Below are 24138 nucleotides of genomic sequence, written 5' to 3'. Positions count from 1 at the left end.
CTACACACGGTAGCCCATGGCAACCCACTGCAGCAGGGGCTGCAGCCTACGCCGTTGCCAGCGACTCACGGCAGCCCAGATCCAGGTTGAGCTGTCGTTCAGCATCTTAGCTGTGGAGGGCAGTGTCACTGGCCCTCATATGTGGGATCCGAACCGCGGCCCTCTGGCATCCCAAGCCAGTTCTTAACCATCGCACCACTCGGCCGGCCCTTTGCCTATCTTTAATTAAAAAAAACTTTCCATCTTTACTTCATTAGTTCATTTTCATTCTCTTGATTCTTTTTGTTTCCTTCAGTATTTTTTATTGTTTTATTTGAATTTGTTCTTGACCATCTTGTAATTTAATCTTCAATTCTGATACGACCTTTATCTTTTTCTTCTTTTTCTTTCCTGATACCTGAGTTCAATCACTTCTTCCATTTTTCTTTGCTTTTGTTCATTCTGTTTTTAGGTTTTAAATTTCTGATCCAGAGTGTTTTTTCATTTCCCAAATGCTTGTTTAAAGAGATAAAATTCAGTTCGGGACATTCATTCAAGTTTTCTGTCTTGTTGTTGTTTGGGGGATAGTACTTTCCATCAATTTCCTGTTTTTTTATTTCATTTTTTTATAGTAGTTTTATATAGATGAAGATTGCTTATGGCTCTGCATTTCTGTGAGTAGGACTGATGTTTTAGGGGGTCTTAGGAGAATACTAATTCAAGTGTCCCCACTGTCCCTGTAGCAAAGTATAGTTTGTTGAATGTCTTTATTGTCTCTTACGGTGGAAAGGATTGTGTGTCAGTTTGCCTCAGTGGTTAATAGATATCATGGTAGAGTCCTGGGAGGTGGATCATAAGGAAAGGGATTCAGGAAAGGTGATTGTCTTAGGTTTGGTCCCTTTAATTTTAAGCATTGAAGCCAATGTAATGAGCTTAAGCTAAAAAAGGGCCCTCTTAAGGCACTGAAACTTGAGTGAGAAGTAAAGCAAGTTGCTTTAGGTTTTCAGGTACTCCACAAACAGCGCAGAAGTCATTAAAAATAGGAAGTCCTGCTTTGGTGCCTCCTACCTGACTGGTATGCATTGTATTAGAGGCAGTAGTCACTTCAAGAAAACCTATTTTAAAGTTAAATTATTTAACAATCACCATAGTTTCTCATTTATGAACATGATTTTGTACGTTGCATGTTCCTACAAAAATTGCTAATTTTTTCTAATCGCTGTTTTCACAGTCTAACTTGTAGACTGCAGTGTTAGTTAATGCCAGACATGGTATTGCCTCAATTATTAGAAATATTGGCCAGTAAAAACGTGGTTTTCATTGTCTAGAAGAATCCCAGAGTTTCTCATGTGGTTCTTTTATAGATTCTACAGATCAGATAATCTGCCAAGTGAGATATGGGTGTTCTAATCAGGACTCATCTAAATATTGCAAGAGACAAGTAGGAGCTGGAAGTATTTATAAATATTAAATTGAGGTGGAGGAGGGGGTGATTATTGTAGTAAAAGTGAAGTTTTAATTTCCGACAATGGAAAAATGTTCATGTTAAATAGAAACTTTTTCCAAGTGTTGAAATATAGACAATAAAAATGTACTTAGACTATAAAGGTAGTAAAGTTAAGTAAACCATTTATAAAAGCCAAAAAGTTAGAGTTGGCTCAGCATAAAGAAGGCTTTATAAAGTGCCTCTCTTCATTCATGATCCTGATGGGCCAGGTCCCAAGATATTTCAGTAAAGGTCCCTGGACTGTGTAATTTAATATTTTCTTCAGAGTAATGCATGCTCTGATTCACAGTGCTTTGTCAAGTTTAAAATGACCTAAACTTGGTTTTTTTCCCTTACTTTTTTCTTGCTGCTTAGTTATTCTGCCCAGTGGCACCTAAAAGAGAAAGCTGGCGGAGTCATAAGAAGAGAGCTTAGTCAACGAATATTTATGGTGCCATTGGGCAGGTGCCAGTCGTTGTCCCAAGGAAACAAATAGACACGTTTAACAGACTGAACCAACACCTACTTTAATTTCAGGAATAACTTTTTTGGCTCTATTGACTGTATAGGTAAAATAAATTGTTATTAAATTGGAACATGCTCTTAAGCATGAATATGTGTTCCATGAAAAACCTTTGGACTCACTTTCTTTTCTGGGTCCAGCAATGTGATACTTTATTGATGTTTTTTTCACCTAAGAGATCTGCCTGGTGTCCTGACCAACCACTCCCGTTCACACATCACAGTGAATGCATACTTTTTCTTTCCTTAGTTATTGTGTCACTTACAGAGTAGAATATGGTGAGGGTGAGAGTGAGAGTGAGAGGGAGACTGCTGAGAAAAATAACTCCATTCACAAAGTGAGAAAGACCTAAAGAGACAGAACAGATCTCCAGTGCCAACGAAGCAGCAGAGGCAGGGGTTTTGCCTGCCTGCCTCTTTTTTCTGTCTTCGGTTATTGTGTTTGTCAGAATTGGCTCCCCCCCCCCCCCCGCTCTCAGCCTTCTTACATGGGGACCAAATACTCAGGTCTCTCTTCATAAAGAACTTTAGAATATGATGGCAAATAGGTGAGTATTTTAAAATTATGTGTAGTTTATTCTCTGTCTCATCTTGATTTTGAAATAAAGAAAATATTGCTAAGTGCAAAAAAATTTGAAAGGATTGTAGCTTCCTCTTTTACAGTATTGGTATGTTTAAAGATTTAGTCTTCTTAATTTTACCATCGATGTTTTCAAACATACAAAATCAGAGAGAATAGTAAAATGAACCACTGTTTACCTGTCATCAACTTGCAACAATTGCCAACACCTGTCCAGCCCTATTCCATGTATATCCCCCATGCCTTTATTGATGTAAATCCCAGACATGTTTCGTTTGTAAATAATAAAGTATGCATCACTAAAAGGGACTCTTTTTTTTTTTTTTTTTTTTTTTTTTTTTTTTTTTTTTTTAGCTGAGCCATCCTGCCACCTGTTGGCAGCTCAGCGGCTGCTCAGCTCAGGCCAGGACTCGAACTGCTGTTGCTCAGAACTCAAACTCTTGAGCGAGCTCTTAACCAACTGAGCCACTCGGCCGGCCCTAAAAGGGACTCTTTAATAAATTAATGTCATACCTAATGAAATGAATAATTTTATTAGAGAGATTTTAAAGACCTTTATTATTCATAGTACAATAAAGGTCACTACATTAAACAAGAGCATGAGAAGTAGTGTAACTTACATATTGGACCCAGCCTTAGGTTTAAGTCCCAGTTTTGCTATTTATGAGCTGCATGACCTTGGACAGGTTTAACTTCTCTTCATGTCAAGCCTGTTTCCTTGGCTGTTAAATGATAACAACAGTAATTCTAACGTCACGGGATTGTTGTGTCATAAATGAAACAATGCACACAAAGTGATTAGGGTACTGCTTTATACATAGAACATTCTCAATAATGTTAGTCATTGTTGTTTTTATTTGGAAGTGTAAGGAAATAAATAACTAGTTTTAGTGTAGTGTAGGTGATGTTTCAAAGTGATCTGCATACTGTGACCCTCAGCCTTTAATTTTTAGGGGATGCAGAACAGTCTTAATATTGTTTTAATACAAAGGAACATTTTATGATTTCTCAAAAAGCAAACTTGTTTTAAAACATGATACTGTTGAAGAAAATAAGCATATAATCTTTAATCAAATTTTGGGTGTCTTTATGTGTGTTGGTATGAAAACTTTGAGATACCCTAAGAGATTTGTTTATAAATCTCACTGTGGGTTAAAAATAAAAAGCAAATCTAAGTTGCCTTTGTACCACAAATTTATTTAGAGTGATAGTGAGTTTGGGCATCTATGAACATAAAAATGGTATCAACATTATTGCTTCAGCTCTCCTTCTCTCTACTTAATCCATTTTGTCTATTTTTTTTAAAAATTTTATCCCATCCAGAATGTATAATGTTGAAAGAAATTTGTCTTTGCAGCTGAAGTTCTTTCATAGCAGTGTGTTCTAATTATAGTGCAAGTCGGGATAAATTGCTCAGCATATGTAATTCATTTTACAAACTTTCTGAAAAATATTGCTTACATATTATTATTTTTTATTTTTTTAATTCTTAAAGTACACATCGTTTTTAATCAGATTTTCCTGATTTACAAAATGGGCAATTCTGTTGTTTATTTTTTAGATTATGTTTTGACAGCTTTATTGAGGTAAAATTTACATGCCATAAGATTCACCCATTGTAAGTGTACAATTCAGTGATTTTTAGTAGATTTACAGAACCATCACCACAATTTTATTTTACATTTCCTTCACCCCAAAAAACAATCCTGTGCCCATTAATAGTCATTCTCCTACCCCTAGCCCTAGGGAACCACAAATTTACTTTCTGTCTCTATGGATTTGCCCTTTCTAGATATTTCATATAAACGGAGTAATACAATAGTGACCTTTTATGTCTGGCTCCTTTCACTTAGCATAATGTTTTAAGGTTCGTCTATGTGTACCATGTGTCAGTACTTCCTTTTTTTTTTTATTGCCAAGTAGTATTCCATTATATGGATGTACCATGTTTTGTTTATCTGTTCAGAATTGGTGGTCCTTGGGTTATTTTTATGTCTTGATTGTTATAAATAATACTATGAACATCTGTGTGTAAGTTTTTGTGGGGACATATTTATTTTAAAAAATAACATGTAAGAAATAATGGCTCTCTGCTATCCATGTGTTTTTAATTTTGATTTTATTATGTGGCAACATAATATAATGGAGAGAAGCACTGTGCGGGGTTTTCAGAGCCTGGGTTTCATGTTGTTATTCACTTGCTCTGCAGCCTTAAGAGGATAAATCTATGTCTCTAGATCTCAGTTTCTGTTCTAGATTAAGTGTTTGTGTCCCTCCAAAACTCATGTGTTGAAAACTTAATTCCCAGTATGATGGTGTATAGAGGCGGGGCCTTGGGAGTCCATCCGTGTTATATGAGACTCCAGAGCTCCCTTGCCCCTCCACCATTGCGGACACATGTGGCAGATGGCCCTCCTTGGGTCAGTAAGTGGGCTTTCAGCAGACACTGAATCTCCCTATCCCTTCATTTTGGACTTCCCAGCCTCCAGAACCACGAGAAGTATATTTCTGTTACTTGTAAGCCACCCATTCTATGGTATTTTTGTTAGAGCAGCCCAAATGGACTAAGACAGGTTCTTTGTCAACAAAATGAAAAAGTGGATTAGATACTGTCTGTGGTTCTAAGTCTGTGATTTATAAATCTGTTAATTTCTATATAACCTTGGGCAAATTACTTCTCTGTACCTCAGTTTTGTCATCAGAAAAAAAGGGGGGATATTAATAGAATTGTATGTTGTGCTGAGGATGAAATACTAATCTTGGAACATTAAAAAAAAAAAAAGCCAGGATGTGTTACTTATAAATGAGGTTGTAACCATTTTGGTGTGTTGGACCAAGAAGGCCTTAGTGGGAATGCTTTGGCTGTGGCCTCAGTGGGGAATCAGTAGTAACAAACCAGTAATTAGTGGAGGAAGGAAAATTTAACTGCTAATAATAGATGCCATTTATTGAGTGCTTACTATCATGGAGTGTACTAAACACTACATGCCATTAGCTCACCTAATCTTCAGGCCTCTGATTCAGGTTCAGTGATCATCATAAAAGAAATAAAAGGAATTGCCCAAACCACCTAGCTGGTGAGGTGCTGCAGCCTTGTGGGTGAGGGGGTGAGGGAGGGACACAGCCTGGCTCCAAGGCCATGGTCTTGACCACAACATGAAACTGCTTTTCAGGGGGAACAGTTCTTTGCGACAGAGCTCTATAGAGGTCTTCAGTGGAGGAGGTCTTTGCTTGGGAAAGATAGCTAGTTGTAAATAGTCCTTGTGAGGGGAAAATAGAGGTGATCACTCTGTAAGTAGCTTTCTATTTGTGTCTTATATTACGTTGTTCCATGTGATAGTGAAGGGACATCTCAGTTACTTCAGTAGCTAAAGGATTTGCAGTGTGTTCAGTATTGTTTTTGTAGTTTTACCTGAAAAAATTTAAAAAATTATAATACACATTGTTTTATATTTAAGTGGGACTTTTAGACTGATGGAAAATAACTCTTTCACATGTTCCACTGGCTTGTTTCTGCCTGGGTAATACTGTAATTATTTCTACATCTTGAACAGTTTTCCATCTATTTAGTTAACTTAAATATTTTTTAACCTTTTTGCACTTCTTTTTAACTTTTTTCTCCAGTGTGTTATATGGTATGTACCAAATATTTACATTACATAAATAAAAAAGCCTTAATAGTGCCAAAATTTCAATTAATGTTATATATGTATTATTTCATTTGAACAAAAGCACTCTTTAATATATGTGTGGTTTCCAACGTATAAACAATTGGATGCTAAGTATTTGTAAAATTTGGATGCTAAATAATTTGCTAATTATTTGGAATTAGGAACTTGATAATATACCTGAACCTGTGTTCAAATCCATGAGACTGTTGTATGTCTGGAATATTGGATTTAGTTTGCAGTCAACTCATTGGAAGGCATATATGTCTTTGCCAAGGATAGAGGAGGAACACTTCTTTCTAGGATAAAGGTCTGGAGAGAAGAGGTTTGGTGATGACCTAGAGAAATTCTGAGATGAACAGGAAGACAGGAATCACCTACAGCAGGTGAAGAGGGGTTCAGATCTAGAAATTAGAGTCTGAGTTTATGACATTATTATGACTGGACATGCTTCCTCCTCTGCTGATGAAGGGAGACCTACCCAGCCAGGGGAGCTCAGTGGACGCATCTATTGCCCTGGAGAAGGAAGTGGCCCAGGCTTCTTGGAGTTCAGTGCAAGACCCAGATGCCGAAGCCATGCGGGTGGCGAGCTTATTGCAGAGCGCTCTAACAGCAAGTAGAGAAGTTCTAGCCATGAGGTACTCTACAGCTGAGAATACCAGAAATACCTTTACCTTCCTGGAATTCCACAAGCCTGATTCACGTTTCTAAAACAGTATTCCATGTTCTTTTTGCTGTCCCAGTTTTGGTGAAGAAGCAGCCAAACTCCTGAGGACTTATCAATAAATTAACCCAGATGAGAAGAGACAAAGGTTTGAAAAATTCATACAATTAAGGGATTTTTGAAGCTGGACCTTTTACAGTGGAGGTTTGCAGCTGCTCAGAGTTTGGTAGAATAGCTAGAAGGGTGAGGAAGTCCTTAAAAGGCGACTGACTGCCCTGTGCTTCTGACTTTGTAAACAGCAGTGTCAGTGGTTCCTGCAGAGAAGGGGAAGGGCGGGAGGGTAGTGCAGGGGCAGCTGCTTATTATGTAATTTTTGAAAAGGATTTTTAAGTGGTGGTCTGCCATTACCGATAGCAGTAGACTTGAATTTTTGAGGTTTAAATACAATATAAAACTTTTAATGCCCTACTAGACTCCTTAATGTAGAATTTTCTTTTGAGGTAGATTATTGATATTTTCATAGAAAACTCAGTCTTTCTCGTCTTCCCTTTCTTCTTTTCTCCCTCCCTCACTGAATAAACTAGATCCTGATCCGTCCATAAAAATTGTGTTATATGGTGATACTTTAGCTTTGAATTGTATTTAGAGGAATTACAGTTTTGGATAGGCCTATACTATGGTGAAAGTTAACCATTATTTTATCACTTTCATTTAAAATCTATCCAAAAGGATTGTTGATCTTCCATTTCGAACTGTCAATATTGTTGTAAAACCAGATTAATAATCATACACTGGCAGCTGCAATAACAGAAAAATTACATAAATTTTCAACTCTTGATATGCTTTACTGGTGTATTATCTTGAAGTCGAATAGCATTTTATTTTCTGTGTAATTTTATGTATGGATGTGTAGAGTGATGAACCCAGTTAGGAACGAGTGAGTCCCATATGGAGTACAGGTGTTCATTTGTTTGTGTTAGTCTCTAAAATTGCTTTTCATAACATTTGAAGGTATTTCTAATCTGAATGTAAGGACAGTATTTCTTCTGGAAATAAAAGGCTGAGAAGCCCACATTCTGATTTTGCTCATTGCATTATGTGTTTACATGATGTCGACTTATTAGAGATGATTTAGTTAGCCTTAGGCTATCCTAATGGGTTTTCACTGGTTGTTATAAATGCTCTGAAGAACCTAACTAAATTTTCCAAATAAACTGGTTGATTTATACTTGCTGAGAGAGGAGTGCCAGTACACCCACTCATATCATCAATTACAATCTCTTACGAATGCTCATTTGCCCAGTCCTGATTAAAAGGCCTACAATTCTCTTATCCTGCTGCTCAACATATCCCCTGCTCCCCGTTGATTGATGGCACCCATTGATGTTCATCTTTCCAGCATCATGGGCCTGCCTTTCTCTTAGCATCCAGCAATTTATGTAGCTGCTGGATCTGTAGGAGGCTGTCCCAGTAGAAAGAAGCTGGAAGAAGCTGCTTTTAAGGAAAAGCATGCATGTGATCCTGTGATCACACCACAAGGTGTTGACATCTAGGTAGCTGTGAAAATGTTAGGATTCCTGGGGTAAGTGTTTTGTTTTACTGTTTGTTTCGTATGTTTGTTCATTTGTTCATTCACTTATCTGTCCACTTATCATATTTTGTGAATACCAGGCATTTCCACACCTAACCTTGCCTTGATCTAGTAGGTGCTTATGGATTTTTTAAATGAGTGAATGAGTGAATAAATACAAGGGTAAAGTAAGACTTGCTCTCTGCTCTTTGGAAGACAAGATAACAATGTAACTACTTGGTTGACCCAATTTTCCTCCTTTTAACTCCAAGATCTTTGGAAGGATATTTGAAGATGGATTCAAATACCAGTTGAAACCTAGTCTCCCTATGTTTCTAGTTCTCAATTTTATCCCTGTCAGAGGGCTCTGTTTTAGGTAGGATTTAATTTACACCTAGGAATGATATTAATTTACTTAGGTATTTCTTGTTTTGGGTTGAAGGTATCATGCATTGATGGCTGCATGTTTTTCTTTATATTCACTTGTCTCCAAGGCACCTTATCTGCTATAAACTCTGGCTTTCTGCCTCTTTTATATTTAATAAATTTAATAAATTGTGACTTAAAGTAAGTAATTTTAAATGACCATATATGAAATATGACATGTTTTTGTTAAACATGTGAATTGTTTAATTCTTCTACTTCTTAGCCTGCTTCACTTACACGTTTTTTTAAAAATGTATTTTCCTTGCCAGTGTTGAGTACTTCATGTCAAGTAAATTCCTGCCATTGGCCTCATTCCTTGTTTGAGAATATATTCTACTCAAATGTATTTTAGATTGAATAAGCTGCTGCTTGTGAGAAATAATGATCTGCATCTATCCCATTGGAAGATACCAGAAACTGGTACCTTTGTGTTTTTAACATTTTGTGATGGTAGTGGATGGTTATATTTTGCAACATTTTTCCTATTTTTGTGTGTTTTGTACATTATTTTAACTACCACTTATGATAAACATAAGACAACCAGAGATAGGCACATTTGTTTTTGTTTTGTTTTATGGCTGTGCTAACGTTTGAAAAAACTAAAATTACTAGTGGTACAGTAACCATTATTTTTCATTACCCATCGCTTTTATAACAACAGTGAAAGAGATTGATAGAGACTCGAGACGGGAGGGAGATATAAAGAGTAAACATTACAGCTTTCATCTCTTACCAGCTTCATATTTTATCCACCAGTTCATTTGATCTTGACCCACACACCCCAAAACCTATATTTCTCATTACTTTAAATTACTTTTTTATCATTTTGGTTCTTGTAGAGCTGAATAACAAACTCATCGGGTCAAGATATTGATCTGGAAACATGAAATGCTACTGGTTTTAGATTAAAAATGTAAAATGTGAGCTTTTCCTACTGATCGTATGCTAGCCCAGGCTGATGTAGAACAAAAATGAATGAATAAATTGTAAACAAATATTCAAGTATATATGTTGACAACAATATATCATATTTAGTTTGACAGGTTGTATTCTTTATAGACAGGTACAAGTAATGGTCTTTTTTTTAAGTTGTATACACAAAAACTGTAAAATATATACTTCAAGGAGTTTTGTTTATTTAGTCATTGTCTAACAAATATTAAGACTACATTTTCTTCTTAACATCTTGGATTTTTTTTTTAAACTACATTTTTTTTTTCAAGGCAGGGCTGTGACTTGAGTTTTTAGCTCCAGCTGATAGCGCGGTACCTGAAATGAAATAGGTTCATAGTAAGTGTTTGCATAATAAGTAATATGCTTTCATATAGAAAGTCATATTTTCTACTCTGCTAGAAAATTATTTTCAAGAGTATGGTTTCTGGCAACTATAGTTGACACTGTATTGCATATTTGAAAGTTGCTAAGAGAGTAGGTCTTAAATGTTCTCATCACAGGAAAAATTTTTTGTAACTACGAATGGTGACAGATGTTAACTAGATTTACTGTAATGATCACTTTGAACTATATACAAATATCAAATCAATATATTGTACATATTGAAAATAATATGTTAATTATATCTCAATTAAAAAAAGAGGAGACTGTTAAAAAAAAAAGTGTGCCTTCATTACCATTGCAATTTCATGGTGTACTTACTCCAAGGAACTGTCACTATATATTATGATGGTGGGTGGGTGTGAAATGGGACGGGAAAGGAGGAATAAAATATGTTGGAGAATACTCTCTAAAACATAAAACGAAGTATAGTGGATAATATAATTGAACGTTTGGTTTTCTTGTTTTAAAGGTCCTGCTATTCTCGAAATCCTGTTTTGGTAGTATACAGGGCTGGTCAGTGCCTGCCATGCTCAACTCCCTTTTAAGGGACGCTCTCTTGCCATTAGCCGTTACTATATGGATAGTCTCATTTCATATTTAGCCTTAACCCCTGGCTGTGGCCGACGGGACACTAGGAAACCAAAACAAGAATATTGAAGTATGGCCTGGGCTAAGATCAACTGGGCTAATCATATTTGTTCCTTGAAGAATTTAAAAGTACAAAATGTGGAGTGATGGAGACAGTTAACAGTGGGGGCAAAAATTGAAACAGTGTATTAAGAGATGTCAGAGGGGTAGTAGATTGGGGGAGTGGGTTATCACTTTGTGAGGGGTGTAAATGTCTAGTACCTTGTTTTGTACATCTGAAACTAATAAAAATAAAAAATAAAACAAAAAATAAAGAAAAAGATATGGTAAACATGAACAGATGTGTTACCATGTTTTATGGAGAAGCAAAATTTACGAGAAGTCAGAGAAAGCCATTTAATAGTGGAACTGAAAGAATCAGATACTTGGAATCAAGCTGTATAATTAATAAGGAGAGCAATAGAGAGTAGATTACCTATTTGATTGATTAATTATTCATTCCTTTATTCAATAAATAGTTTATTGAGTTATTGTCATGTACCAGGCACTGTTCTAGCCCGAGAGTATTGCTTTGAAAAGCAGTTAAGCCAGTGATTCTCAGCTGGCTGTGATTTTGCCTGCCAGAGGATGTTTGACAATGTCTGGAGACATTGTGGTTGTCACAACTGGAAAGGGGGAGTGCTACTTTAATGGAGAAAGGCCAGGGATGCTGCTAAATATTACACAATGCACAGGACAGCTCCTTAAAAAAAAAAAATCTGACTCAAAATGTATGCAATGCTGAGATTGAGAGAGCCTGGTATAAGCCACCATAAGTATATATTTCATAGGGTAATTATCATCTTGTAGTTGACATTTAACTTTCTTTGTTTTCAGAAGTGCGGAAGTTTACTGGAGTAAAATGGAGGCCTCAGTAATATTACCCATTCTGAAGAAAAAACTAGCCTTCCTTTCAGGTATGTTTTCTCCTTAAAATTAGGATTGTTTGATGTGTAAATTTGTTTAAACTTTAAAAAAAAATTTGACAGAAATGCATTTCATTTTTCTATGAAGGTTTTGTTTCAAAGTTACTTCTGAGACACCTTTTAATCAGAATGGATAGCTGGGTGAGCCAGCTCTGCCTCTGTTGTTTCTTGATAGGCCAGTTTTTATTCTGTTCTGTAATTTGGTTAAATGACCTCCACAAGGTAGATGCCATGATGTCTCACTTCTTATATAAAAATGAAATAACACAGGCCAAGAATAATGAACTAACTAACCGACATCTAAATAGTTGTTTCTGAAATATAGAGTAATTCGTTTTTATGATTAGTTTTTGAAGAAAAAGCATCCTAGCTTTTGTCTTCAAAAGCATCCTAGCTTTTGTCTTTCTAGCTTTTGTCTGCTGTCTTCCTCTGAGAAAGTTTCAGTGTGCTGGAAGAGTTATGAAATGCCAGTTACATGGTTTTCAGGTTTTACCGTTTGAACTCAGTTATACAGGCTTGAATTTACCTTCAGTTATGAGCCCAAAATCGATGTCAGCTAACAAGAGCCAGAGAGATGCTGCGAGAGATTTTACTAGTGTGAGAGCAGTGGTATGGTACATTGTGTGTGGCGATTTTCTGAAATTTTGGATCACTGAGTAAATTTTCACATGCTTTAGAATAGGTACTGTGGCCCACCTGTTGAGGATTATTTGGATTTTAGTATCTTGATTTTTTTTTTTTTCTTATTCTCTTTAGGTCCTATCAGAAGGTCCTATCAGAATTGTCTTGATATTTAGGCTGTGAATGTCCTTTTTTTCAAAGTATATTATATCTCTCTCTGTAAATTGGCATGTTTTTCTAGTGTAGATTATAAAGGACAAATAAGATATTGTCCACTAGCATCATTGTTTCCATGTTTAATGTGTTTTCCTTTTTTTAAAAAACTTCCCTTACCAGCTGATACTTACGTTTTTTTCCATTGTTTTCTGATATGATTGGTATTTTAGGAAACATTCTTATTCACAGTTTGTGCATTTTGTACAAGTTCAACAGTATGTATTTCTATAAGTGGAAGTGTTAAAGAGAATTTATATCTAAATTTGTGTTAGGTTTTATAGATTGCCCTTTAAGAATATTGTTTCAAAATGCCTATTTGCCTGCAGTGTTACGGAGAGTGGATATTATTATTCTTTTATAATCTTTATTACTGACATTTTTGTGTTCTTATGGCACTTGTCTTTATGCAGCATTTGACCCTGTTGACCATACCTGTCTTGAAAGTCACTTTCCTATTGGCTTCTGCCCTCTTTTGTGTTTCTAATGGTGATTATTTTATTGCTTTTTAGTGAAAATTGAGGATATGAGGTTAAATGTAGTTCTGAATGTGAGACCTGCCCTCTGAACACAATTTAACAGTGGGTCAGAATGCCCCAGTTCAGATATGAGAGCCTTTTTTCGGATTTGGTTAAATGCAGGGGTAAAGCATAATGTTTTTTTGAGGAGCAAATGAAACATCTTTTAGTCCACCACTCTTGACTTCCTATATAGAGTGGCAGTTATTTTAACCAGTAATTTTCAAACTTTTTGAATAATAGAGAAAAACTTTTCAGACCAACAGTCATTCAGAGGATACAGTTTGAAAACCAAGGGTGCAATCTTTCTTCTTTTTTTTTTTTTAATAAAACCTGTATTTGAAACAAAAAAACATATACAGTTTAAGTCTATTAAGTTGAACCATTTGAAATTTCCATTTATTGAGGTTAAGCAACGTAGTTGAATCTCAGTAATTTATATGGTTAACTTGATAAAAGGAGATCATATATGGTTGGTACATCATGAATTGTGTTCATGTGACTCATAGGAGTTGTTTTTCACTTCATGCCTTTTAGATCATAAAGAATTGTTTCCTTTAGTATTTGCTGGTTTTTAAGCTTCTTCTAAAACAGCTATAAATATCAGTTGGGCCAGAAGATGGGCTTCAGTGTCAAAGTCAGTCATGTGGGGAACTTTCAAAGATGCTATGTGTGTATGTAAAAGTATTGGTACATTTTAATGCTTATGGAAAATTGAAGAGGGCCTGAACATACATGAAATGTAAGTTCGTTCCACCACCTAGCTTTCAGGCTTCCACATGTATATCCAGATCCCATACGTCTTCTCAGCTGGGCAGGGCTCTCATAAACAAAGAATGCCTAGCTGGCCTTTGTGAGTTCACTTAGATTGTTACTTGTCACAGAATGCTCTTTTGACTTGGTTTATGAATTCTACTCATTTTCTTAAGTCTTAACTTTTTTAGGAAACTTTCCACATTTATCACAGCTCTTATCATTTGCTCCATTTTCTTAATCCCTTTTTATAATGTTTTATATATTTTGTACAACATAGCCTAGCAAATAAACTGTCATGTTTCAAACGGGTATTTTTTACAGTGTAAAGCTTTTCTTCTTAGGTTGATTAAAATTTTTTTAAATTTTACTTGTAAATGCTTATTGTGGTAGGCACACAATAGATGTTTGATGAATTGATTATGTTAAGCAGACTAAATGGAAAAAGAATAAACAAAATGGTAATTGCTATGTTTAAGTGAAGGTTTCATGGGTGAATTTTTTTACTCTTATTTTTTTCTAAATATTACACAATTTTGCTATATTACTATAATCATTTATAATACATAAAATAAACAGCCATTAGATTGTTCCTTGATGTCTTAAACTTGTAATTGTTTCAGTAACATTGGCTCCAAATATATAGTCATTTAGTGCTTTAATATCTGTTACATGTTAAATTTATTTTTTCCTTAATAGGAGGGAAGGACAGACGAAGTGGCCTCATTCTGACAATTCCATTATGCTTGGAACAGACAAATATGGATGAGCTGAGTGTCACCTTAGACTACCTGCTCAGCATTCCAAGGTGACTCTAAGGTGTCTTTTCTTAAATCTCAGTATGTTTTCATTCACTACTAATGATTCTTGCTATTGTTAAAAAACACTTTGCTATATTATCTCTTTTTATTAGCAGTGAAATTATAGTTAAAAATACCAGGATCAATAATTTGTGATACCACAGCAGATAAAATGCTTATTTTATGTTCTTGATGCACTAAATAATATGATATAGATTTCCAAAAAGTATGTACTGTCAACTTTCAAGCAACACAAAGATTGAGCATCTATATATCATGCAACTTGAGAAAACTTAGAGAAGTGAATTCAGCAGAAAAACATCTTTTATTTAGTTAGCAATTTCACTAAAGAGCTATAAATACATCAGTAGGTTTTAATATAGTGAGTGAAGGCTGTTAGGAGTTTAAAACATTTTTATTTTAAAAAATGCAAAAATGCATATTTTAATTCAGAGGTTCTTGTGTTTTTAATTTTTATATTTCTTGGGTGAAGACAAGACTTAAACCTTTCTGTTTGCTCGAGCCTACCCACCACTTAACAGCAACAGTAAAAACAAAAAACCTCCCTCCCCAACTTCCTCTCCCATATAAATATTTGGGGGCTGAAGTCTGATGAGTAGGCCTCCCCGAAACAACTGGATCACAGTCTTCGGAGGTGGACCCCAGGCATTAGAATTTTGAAAAAAATCTACAGATTATTCTTGATTTTGTAGAGGTCCAGCAACTACAGAAGTTACCTTCCCATTTTTCTCAAGTTTTGAAATTTTTTTTAATTCAAATTTGGATTTTAAGCCAGTTATTCCTAATTGTAAAAGAAGTCATTTATGTTCTAGAAGAAACATCAGAACACAGAGGTTTAATGACTTGCCAAAAATCACACAGACATTAAGGTCATAAGTCTTTGGTCACTCAGTAAATCTGTATGTGATGTCCTACAGTGAGCTCCTTGTTGTTCTAGGTGCTGAGGAAATGGGTGAACAAAGCAGACCCAGTCCCTGCCCTTATGGGCCTTATTTCCTAATGGTCAAACGAATACTGCAAATAAGTACACAGTGTATTGGACGCTCTTGAGTGCTATGAAAACAGAGTGTGAAAAGAGTTAAGAGAGTGATAGGTTGGGAAGGGGGTTGTGGCAATATTTTACAAAATGATAAGGTAATATTTTACTAGACATGATTGAAGTGAGGAGCAGGCCCTACAGATACCTGATGAAAGAGCATTTAAGAAAGAGCATTTAAGACAGAGGGAGCAGTAAGTGCAAAGGCCCTGAGGCAGGAACAGGCTCAGCATGATGTGGGATTGGCTAGTAGGCTGGTGTGGTCGGAGCAGTTTGAGAGAGGGAAGGAGTTAGAGCCGTCAGAGAGAGAGTCTGGAGTCAGATCATGGAGGACCTTGCAGGCCATGGTAACTGCTTCAATTCTGAACGAGGAGGAAAGCCATTCTTGCATTCTGGTTGAGGAGTGATGTGATTATGTCATCTAACATTTTTAAAGGCCCTCTGTATTTAAAGCACAGAGCTAGAAGCTTCGAAGCTGCCAAGGTGTCAGTACGATAATATTGCTTTCTGGAAGCATGTTTTCTAATGAAGATAAATTGCAAACAAGTAATTATAATAAAAGCATAAGTGAAATGACTGCCAGTATAAAACTATAAGCCGAGCTATATGAGTGGAAGAGAAGGAACCCTTAGTTATAATCAAAGAAGTTAGTGAAGCACTATAGAACGCTGAACCCATTGGCAAGCTCTTCCTGGTCACAGTGAGTGATTTTGTTAAGGGGCCTCTTTTTTTTTTTTTTTTTTAATGTTTTAACTCAGTCACCTCACCCTTGAAAGGCTCTTAACAGAGTAGGAACAGGGAGTTAGGGTTTTAAAAGATATTTTTGGTTGTGGTTTTAAAATATAAACATGTTAATGGTAGTATAGGAATTTATTAATATAGCACTTCAGCTCCTCCAGCATTCCCCTCTGTAAAGGACATAACATGCTTCTAAATTAAGTATGTTGTTAAAAATAATTTACACCATCACTTCATTTGTAGGAAAGAAGTAAAAAAATAAAAATTATTCCTTTCAAGTAATAGAAAGATCACAATTCACAAATAGTGTCTTTGGATTGTGGGTATTTTCATTATCTGTCTTAGTAAAATGTGAGAAAATTATGATTAAGGGTGTTTTTAAGAACCCTAAAAGATAAATTTAGAGTATTTTATGCCCTTAAGATCACTGCAGATGGTATTTGCAAGCTTCATTACGTTCTTAGTCTTAATATACAGATTAATTTAGAATGTGCTTTGAAATATAAATGCTTTGTTTTTGTAAAACTTCTTTAACAAAAGGGTTGTGTAACCTGTACCTCACACATGCAGATGCCAGTGACAAGGAAGTACTACGTTATGGGGGTGGCATACTTTTCTTGGCTCTAGGCCTAGCCAGGGAAGGCCCTCCACTGGGCGGCACTGTTTTAGCTCTCCCTCCTGCAAACTCCCATAATGCATTGGAAGGCCCTGAGTTGCTGCCACTTCTCTGAAGACTATTCAACAGCCAGTTACCCTGTCTAGGCTGGTCTCTTGGGCTTGTGCCCTCCCTGAGTCGTAGTGGTCTTCCTAAATGTCTTGTTGGTTGGGAACTCCAGGAATTTTCTCCTTACCTGATCCCCCATCCAGCAGTTAGATGTCAGATTTGGTCCCCCCAGCAAGCCTTGACATGCTGTTGCCAATCCAGAAGTGCTCATTGTATGACTAACTTTTTCTCCCCAAAGAATACTTAGTGGGTCTTTTATTTTGTAATGCAAAAATAGAATACTTCAACATTTTTTTTATCGAGATATAAGTCACATACCATAAACATCACATTTGAAAGTGTAAGATTTGGTGGTTTTCAGTATATTCACAATGTTGTGCAACCATGACACTTGCTAATTTCAGAACATTTTTATCAGCCCCAAAAGAAACCCTATACTCATTAGTAGTCATTTCCTATTCTCCCCTCCTTCCAGCCCATGGCAGCCACTAATCTGCTTTCTGTCTATGGATTTGCCCATTCTGGACATTTCATATAAATGGAATCATACAATATGTGGGCTTTTATGTCTGGCTTCTTTCATTTAGCATAATAGTTTTATGGTTTATCCATATTATTGCATGTATCAGTACTTTATTATTATGGTTGAATAATATTCCATTATATGGATTACCACATTTTGTTTTTCCATTTATCAGCTGATAAGCATTTGGTTGTTTCTACTTTTGGCTATTGTGAATTTTGCTTTTGTGAACATTGTGTGCAAGTTTTTTATATGGACATATTCAATTTGCCTCACCTTTTGAACACTTCTCTCTTTTTTTTGGAAGCTCAGTTTTTGTCCCTGCCTACAGAGGTTCTTCTAAATCTTTAGCCTGGTCTTCTAAGTCATCCTCACTCTTGTGACCCCACTGTTTTTCAGTAGAATTGGACATCACTTCTGCAAGAACCCTCTTGAGGCTCATGTGAATTCTTGGAGGGAGTAGGGGAGGGTTGGTAAAATCTCCTAGACTGTTGAATTTAAATCTCAGGGAAGGATCTGCTGTTTATCTTTCTTCTAATGTATACAATTGGGAGAACTTTGAGTGGGGAGCAGTTTCACTATCAAATCCTTGCCCTATATAGCTGTAGTTTCTTCCACTGTGGAGGGAGGGCAATTGAGATCCTTGCATCAAATGAATTTGATAAGAAAACAATAATAATAATAAAGCTATGTAGTTTTGGTCTTTAGGATGGAGTTTGTTCATGTAGTTGTTACATTTTACTAGGCTTCTGGGAAGTGTTTAGTCAATACTCGAATGATTAAATATAATATATAACAATAATATATAGCATTTTTCAATACTCAAGATAATGTTTTCCTGGTCAAGTGACTGAAAATGCAAAAATGAGAGCAGAGGTGGGTCAGACTTTGTGTATTCAAGCTGTGAATTATTGTATGCACCAAATGCTGCCTCATTTCATTAAATTTCCCTGCAAGAATATAAGCCCATTTCCAGTGGTTTAATAATAGCTTACTTTATTTTCTACCTGTTTTATACTATTACTTTACAAGCCTTAAGCTTATGCTTCTGGCAGAAAGAAGAGACAGGACGTACACACACATTAGGCAGTAATTAGTTACTGACTTCTCTGTGACCCCGTTTTACAGACGAAGAAGTTGAGAGAGTAGTGACACTATTTGAATGTTGCTTTGATTTCTTCTCTTTCTGAGACAGTGACTGCCATGCTTTTAGAGTAATTTTCTTGCCAAATTAGCTTGTAAATTCTCAATATTTTTTGAAATAAGTAAATAGCTTGGGAAAACTGAAAGGATACTCTGAAGAATTTTATTTATTGACAGTGCAAACCAAACCAAGTGAGATTAATGCTGCATCGTATATGATTAAGATGTAAACTTTATTTAGGTTTATGAAGAATAAAATATGAAGCTTGTTTTAATATTTGTAGTTTTGTTTCGTTTCAGTGAAAAGTGTAAGGCTAGAGGATTTACCGTGATTGTGGATGGCAGAAAATCACAGTGGAATGTGGTGAAAACAGTAGTCTTAATGCTACAGGTAATTTTATTTTTGACTATCATGAAATCACTTTACAGCAACAGATGAGGTGATAATGGCAAATGTATTTCATTTATTGGACTGTGCCCAACCTTCTCAGCAATGACTGAGCTTTGAAGTGCACATCTCACTGTTGGACTGATATATTAATTCAACTCTTGTAGGTTTGATTTTTAAGTAGTAAAATAAATTTCAGCCCTGTTTTAAAGGTTTGTAAATAATCGAAAATACTGTCATGCTTAAGTAATTTAAGCAAGTAGGCCAGTGAGTCTAAAATGTGAGGGCTCACTTGATCAGACTCACTGATACTACAGGTAGGAAGCAGGACTGGGTACGTCTAGTCTGAAAATGCTTCTCAGGCGGCTTGGACAGGTCTCCCTCTTCTGTCCCTCTCGTCCCTTCCCAAAGCACCAGGACTCAAGATGTCTTATTATTTATTATTAATCCGGAAGTAATTACTTAACAGCTGCATCCCTGTGGACTTGAGCAGCTCACCAGTTAGGGTTTAATAAACAGCTGCAATTACACAGTCCCTGATCTGATTCTAGTCTTGTGTTTTATATCTCCTTGTGTTCCTCACAGAGTGTTTCCTTAATCCCTTGCATGTAGTAGGTGCTTAGTAAACATTTGTTGATATATTATAAGGGTATTGAGGATATTGTGATCTGAAATCGAAAAATAAAACATTTAGGTGATTGAAAGGGGTCAGATTACTCTTATGTACCTGGGTTTCCTCAGAAGGGCTTCTAGAGAAGGTAAAAGTTATGTGAGTTAAACAAAAGAGATGATATGAAAGAAAGTGAAAAGGGCATTCTGGCAGGGAAACTGACTTAGTGATAGCTCAAAAAAGAAGCAAATACCCTGAAGGGAGTTGATGGCAGGCCAGCTTGGTGGAAATAAAAGTTGGCAGTTACATGGGATAGTGAACATTCAGTTAGGTAAATATCAGTGATATTGAAAGAAAGATCAAGAATTTTAAGTGGATTGGGAAGTAATTGGTAGCTGCTTCAGAGTTTTGTGGAAAGGAATATAACTAAAAATTTCAAATGATAACTAAGGAGAATGACTCTGAATTTCATATCTTTTATTTGGGTAATTAGAAAAGGATTCAGTGGGTGGGAACTGGCAATTTATATTTTTAGTTTTAGTGTGTAATAGGGTTCGAGTCCTGTGCTGAGCTTGCTGTATAAATTATCTCCTTTAATTTTATCCTCACAATCTTGAGAAGCAGGTTCTGTTACCCCTAAAAGTTGACGAGGCTCAGGGGTTTTAAATAACTTAGCCACGTTCTCCTAGTGACTGTGGGAAAGAGCCCTGATTGGAACTTAGTACAGCCCAAGCCCAGGTATTGGCTTTGTCCTTTCCAAAGTGTGTATTTACCAGTGGGATGTACCTGAGGCGGTCCCCAAATTATCTACCCATTACTGCATTCTTAACTGTTCTAAACCTTCATCGTTGGAATCACTCCTTTGGGTTGAAAAGGACATCGTCTCCAGAGGATCAGTGTTTAAGGGAGCACAGATTGATGTCCCCTAATAACTTTCTGTCTAACATATACCCAGCAATTTATATTCCAAACCCTGGAGATAACTCTTCTCTGTAAAAGTTGTTAAAATAACTATTAGGTGAGAAATCCATTAATTATGACCTTGTGTTCTTCCTTTCATCCTGTCATTCAACTGTGTCACAGATGAGCTGTTTGGGACTTGCTGTTTGAACTGGACTTTGATCAGTGGCAGTTTTGAAGAACAATCAATGGATGGTTTAATCCCCTCTTGCGATTTCTTTTCTGATAGGTATTTTAACAACTTTTGGATTTATTAATAACATTTTCAGAAGTTGCAATGGACTGTTGTTTACTCCTAGTGAAACAGTTTCTACCTACAAAGTCATTCACTCCTTTTATTTCAAAAGGTGCTGGTACCAGTTGTTTGGGAGCCCAGAGCTTAATGCCGGCTCTGCCTATAACTAATAACTCTCTAAAATGGGTGGTTTGGTTTCTCTTGTTTTGCACAGCATTAATATTTAATGATTTTGAAATAATAATCTTTCACAAGTCAATATATGAATAAACCTCGATCTACCCTGATAAAGGTTTTGATACTGTTGAATTTATTTTACTTATCTTATTCACAGCCCAGTCATTGCAGGGGACACTAGATTTGTGATGTGCCCAATGACATTTTGAATAAAAAGGTTTTCTATTTTTCTCTAATAATAATTATTATAATTACATAGTTTATTATTATTAGATAGGGTGTTCAGGGAAGGCCTGTGAAGAGGGAGTATTTGAGTAGAATGCTAATAAACTGAGAGAGCACTCTTAGTATAGGGCAAAGAACATCCCAGACAAAGGAAATATCAAGGGCAAATCCTGAGGTGGGAACAGACTTTTTACATCCCAGGAGCAGCAAGACAGTCAGCATAGCTGTGGTAGAGGAGGGAGCTAAGAGGGGACAAAATAACCTGTGACAAATACAATTTCACATTTACTTGGAGGGCTTTATTCTAGGCCTCAGTAAGGGGTTGACTTTTATTCTGAGCATGAGAAAATATGAAGCAGGGAGGCCTGTTAAGAGGATATTTCAAAAGGCTGACTATTTTGGAATATTAGCAATACAGGTAATAAAAATGGGCAAATTTAAGATATATAATAAAGATAGATTAAGGGGCTCATGTAAAATATACATGGAATATTTATTAGCACAATAAATGTTAATTTTCATTCTTTAGGTAATATGAATAACCATATCTAGTAAATGTGAAATTGTGTTTGTCAAAGATTAGCTTTGTCCTCTTCTTAAAGTTAGTAATTATGCAGAATCTTGGCTTCTTTGTATAATGGCCAATAAGAAACTTATTTTGTGAGAGAATTAGTTTTACATTATTGGAAGAATTTCTCCAAGATGATTATGTTAGAAAACTTTTTCTTCATAACAGAAAAGCCAAATTTAATAATTATTCAAATAACAATTGTCTTTCAGTTTATATATGTTGCTGTTAGAGAGATTCAGTAAAACAGAAAAATAATTCACATCTACTACCTATATTACATTGATTACTTGAAATCTTTTCTAAATCACCTTGTCTTTCAAGTATTTCTTTATTGCCATGTATGTTTTGAGGTTTGGAGTATTTTCTTCTACTTCATTATTTTAATTATTTTCCATAGGTCTCTTAATTACTCAGCCTAATCATGAATATCTAGTAATTTATAACTTTGATAAATTATTCATTTTAAATGTATAAATTCATTATTTTTCTGTATTTTATAGAATGTTGTTCCAGCTGAGGTGTCCCTAGTTTGTGTGGTGAAGCCAGATGAATTCTGGGATAAGAAAGTAACACATTTTTGTTTTTGGAAAGAAAAGGATAGACTTGGCTTTGAGGTAAATATACTCTATTTAAAAATAAATAATAAAAAACAGAAAACGGAAGTGTGCTATATCCTTAAAAACAGTATTTTGCTGGTATTATTTTGTTTGTTCAGCTTTGGATACTAAACAATGCTTAATCATTGCCTAAGCAATGATTAGTATGTAGCCGGCATTCAGATACTTGGTGGGTGAATTATGATCCTTTGTTAACTCCTTTGAATAAGTAGAAACTTTTTATTCAAAAAAATTTTATTGTATTACCAAGGGGACATGTAACTAATACTAGGAAATCCTAGACATTTTGAAATTGAAGTCAAAGCATATTTTATATGATATAGCAATGATTATTTTTTAGTATCTGGTTTGGTTTTGATGCTTGAACACCATTTTCCATCCTTTCCTGTTGACATTACTCTCTCTCTCTCTCACTTTTCTTGCGTGAAAGTACCTCTTATTGTAGATCAGAAAGAAGGCTGAAGATGGACAAATTTAAACAATTCTGTCGTATTTTCCCTTGCACAATCTATTAATCCCAGCTTTCCAGTAGGAGATTAGAAAGATACTAAACTTTGTATTGGTTCAAGTGTGGAAGCAGTGCAGGTACAAAGTCCAACCCTTCCCCTGTAGAATAGAGAGCCTTGGAATGCTTACGAGAGTCAGACACTGAAGACTCATTTTGGATCTTGCCCATACTGTAAGTCATTTTTATTTTCAATAAAGTCAATGTACTTTTGGTTTGGATGAAAGGTCACTAAGGTGTCTTGGATAGAAAGAGTTAAGAAAGCCCAGTTAATTCTCAAATGAGGTAGCTTGAAATGTCTTTAAAAACATGTGATTTTTTTTTCTTCACTTAAAAAAAGTTAGCTATAATTTACATGCAATAAAATTCATCCATTTTAGTGTACAATTCTGAGAGTTCTGGCACACACAAAGAGCTATGTAACCACCAGCACAATCAAGAAATTAGGAAATACCTCATCACTCCAAAAATTCCCTTGTGCTCCTTTGTAGTCAACTTCTTCTATCTTTAGCCTCTGACAACCACCGATCTATTTTCAGTTCTTAAAGTTTTGCCTTTTCTAGAATGTCATATGAATGCAGTGAGACAGTATGTAGCATTTTTAATCTGGCTTTCTTCATGTATGCATTTGCATTTGAGATTCCTCCATGTTGTCGCATGTACTGGTAGTTCTTCCGTACTGCTGAGTAACAATACTCCATTGTGTGGATGCACCACAGTGGGTTATTTTCTTTCTTGCTTTCTGTATGCCTTGTTGTTGTTTTGTTAGAAGTTGAATACCTAGTTTAGGACAGTAGAGACTGAGGTAAATCATTTGTGCCTGCACATGGGTCCATCTTGTCTTTTGCAAGGCTTTCCGTGGGGCAAGGGAAGGGTTGGTTGGTCTAGCCAGGAGTTGAGTTGGCTTTGGCTTTCGTTGTTGCTATCATTTTCCTCAATGTGCCACAGGCTTCAAATTCCCCTGGTTACTTTGT

At 35.7% G+C, this 24138-nt stretch overlaps 1 protein-coding gene across 2 annotated transcripts in view; it reads left to right on the top strand.

Annotated features, from left to right (window-relative positions):
* Positions 1-24138, top strand: part of SESTD1 (SEC14 and spectrin domain containing 1) — a 97260-nt gene that overhangs the window by 17815 nt on the left and 55307 nt on the right. Inside the window, exons 1-5 of one of the 2 annotated variants that reach the window (XM_019654028.1) lie at positions 10166-10185; positions 11698-11777; positions 14591-14699; positions 19177-19267; positions 22543-22656. In XM_019654028.1, the coding sequence (XP_019509573.1) occupies positions 11723-11777; positions 14591-14699; positions 19177-19267; positions 22543-22656 (369 nt within the window). In that variant the 5' untranslated portion in view covers positions 10166-10185; positions 11698-11722. Of the gene's footprint in view, positions 1-10165; positions 10186-11697; positions 11778-14590; positions 14700-19176; positions 19268-22542; positions 22657-24138 lie in introns of those variants that run through there. The other variant, XM_019654027.1, reaches the window with a different exon arrangement.

Source organism: Hipposideros armiger, unplaced genomic scaffold (genome assembly GCF_001890085.2).
Source record: "Hipposideros armiger isolate ML-2016 unplaced genomic scaffold, ASM189008v1 scaffold_212, whole genome shotgun sequence".
In the NCBI taxonomy this organism is placed as follows: domain Eukaryota; kingdom Metazoa; phylum Chordata; class Mammalia; order Chiroptera; family Hipposideridae; genus Hipposideros; species Hipposideros armiger.
The sequence above is the reverse complement of the archived record's forward strand: the minus strand, read 5'-3'. Positions and strand labels throughout refer to the sequence as shown.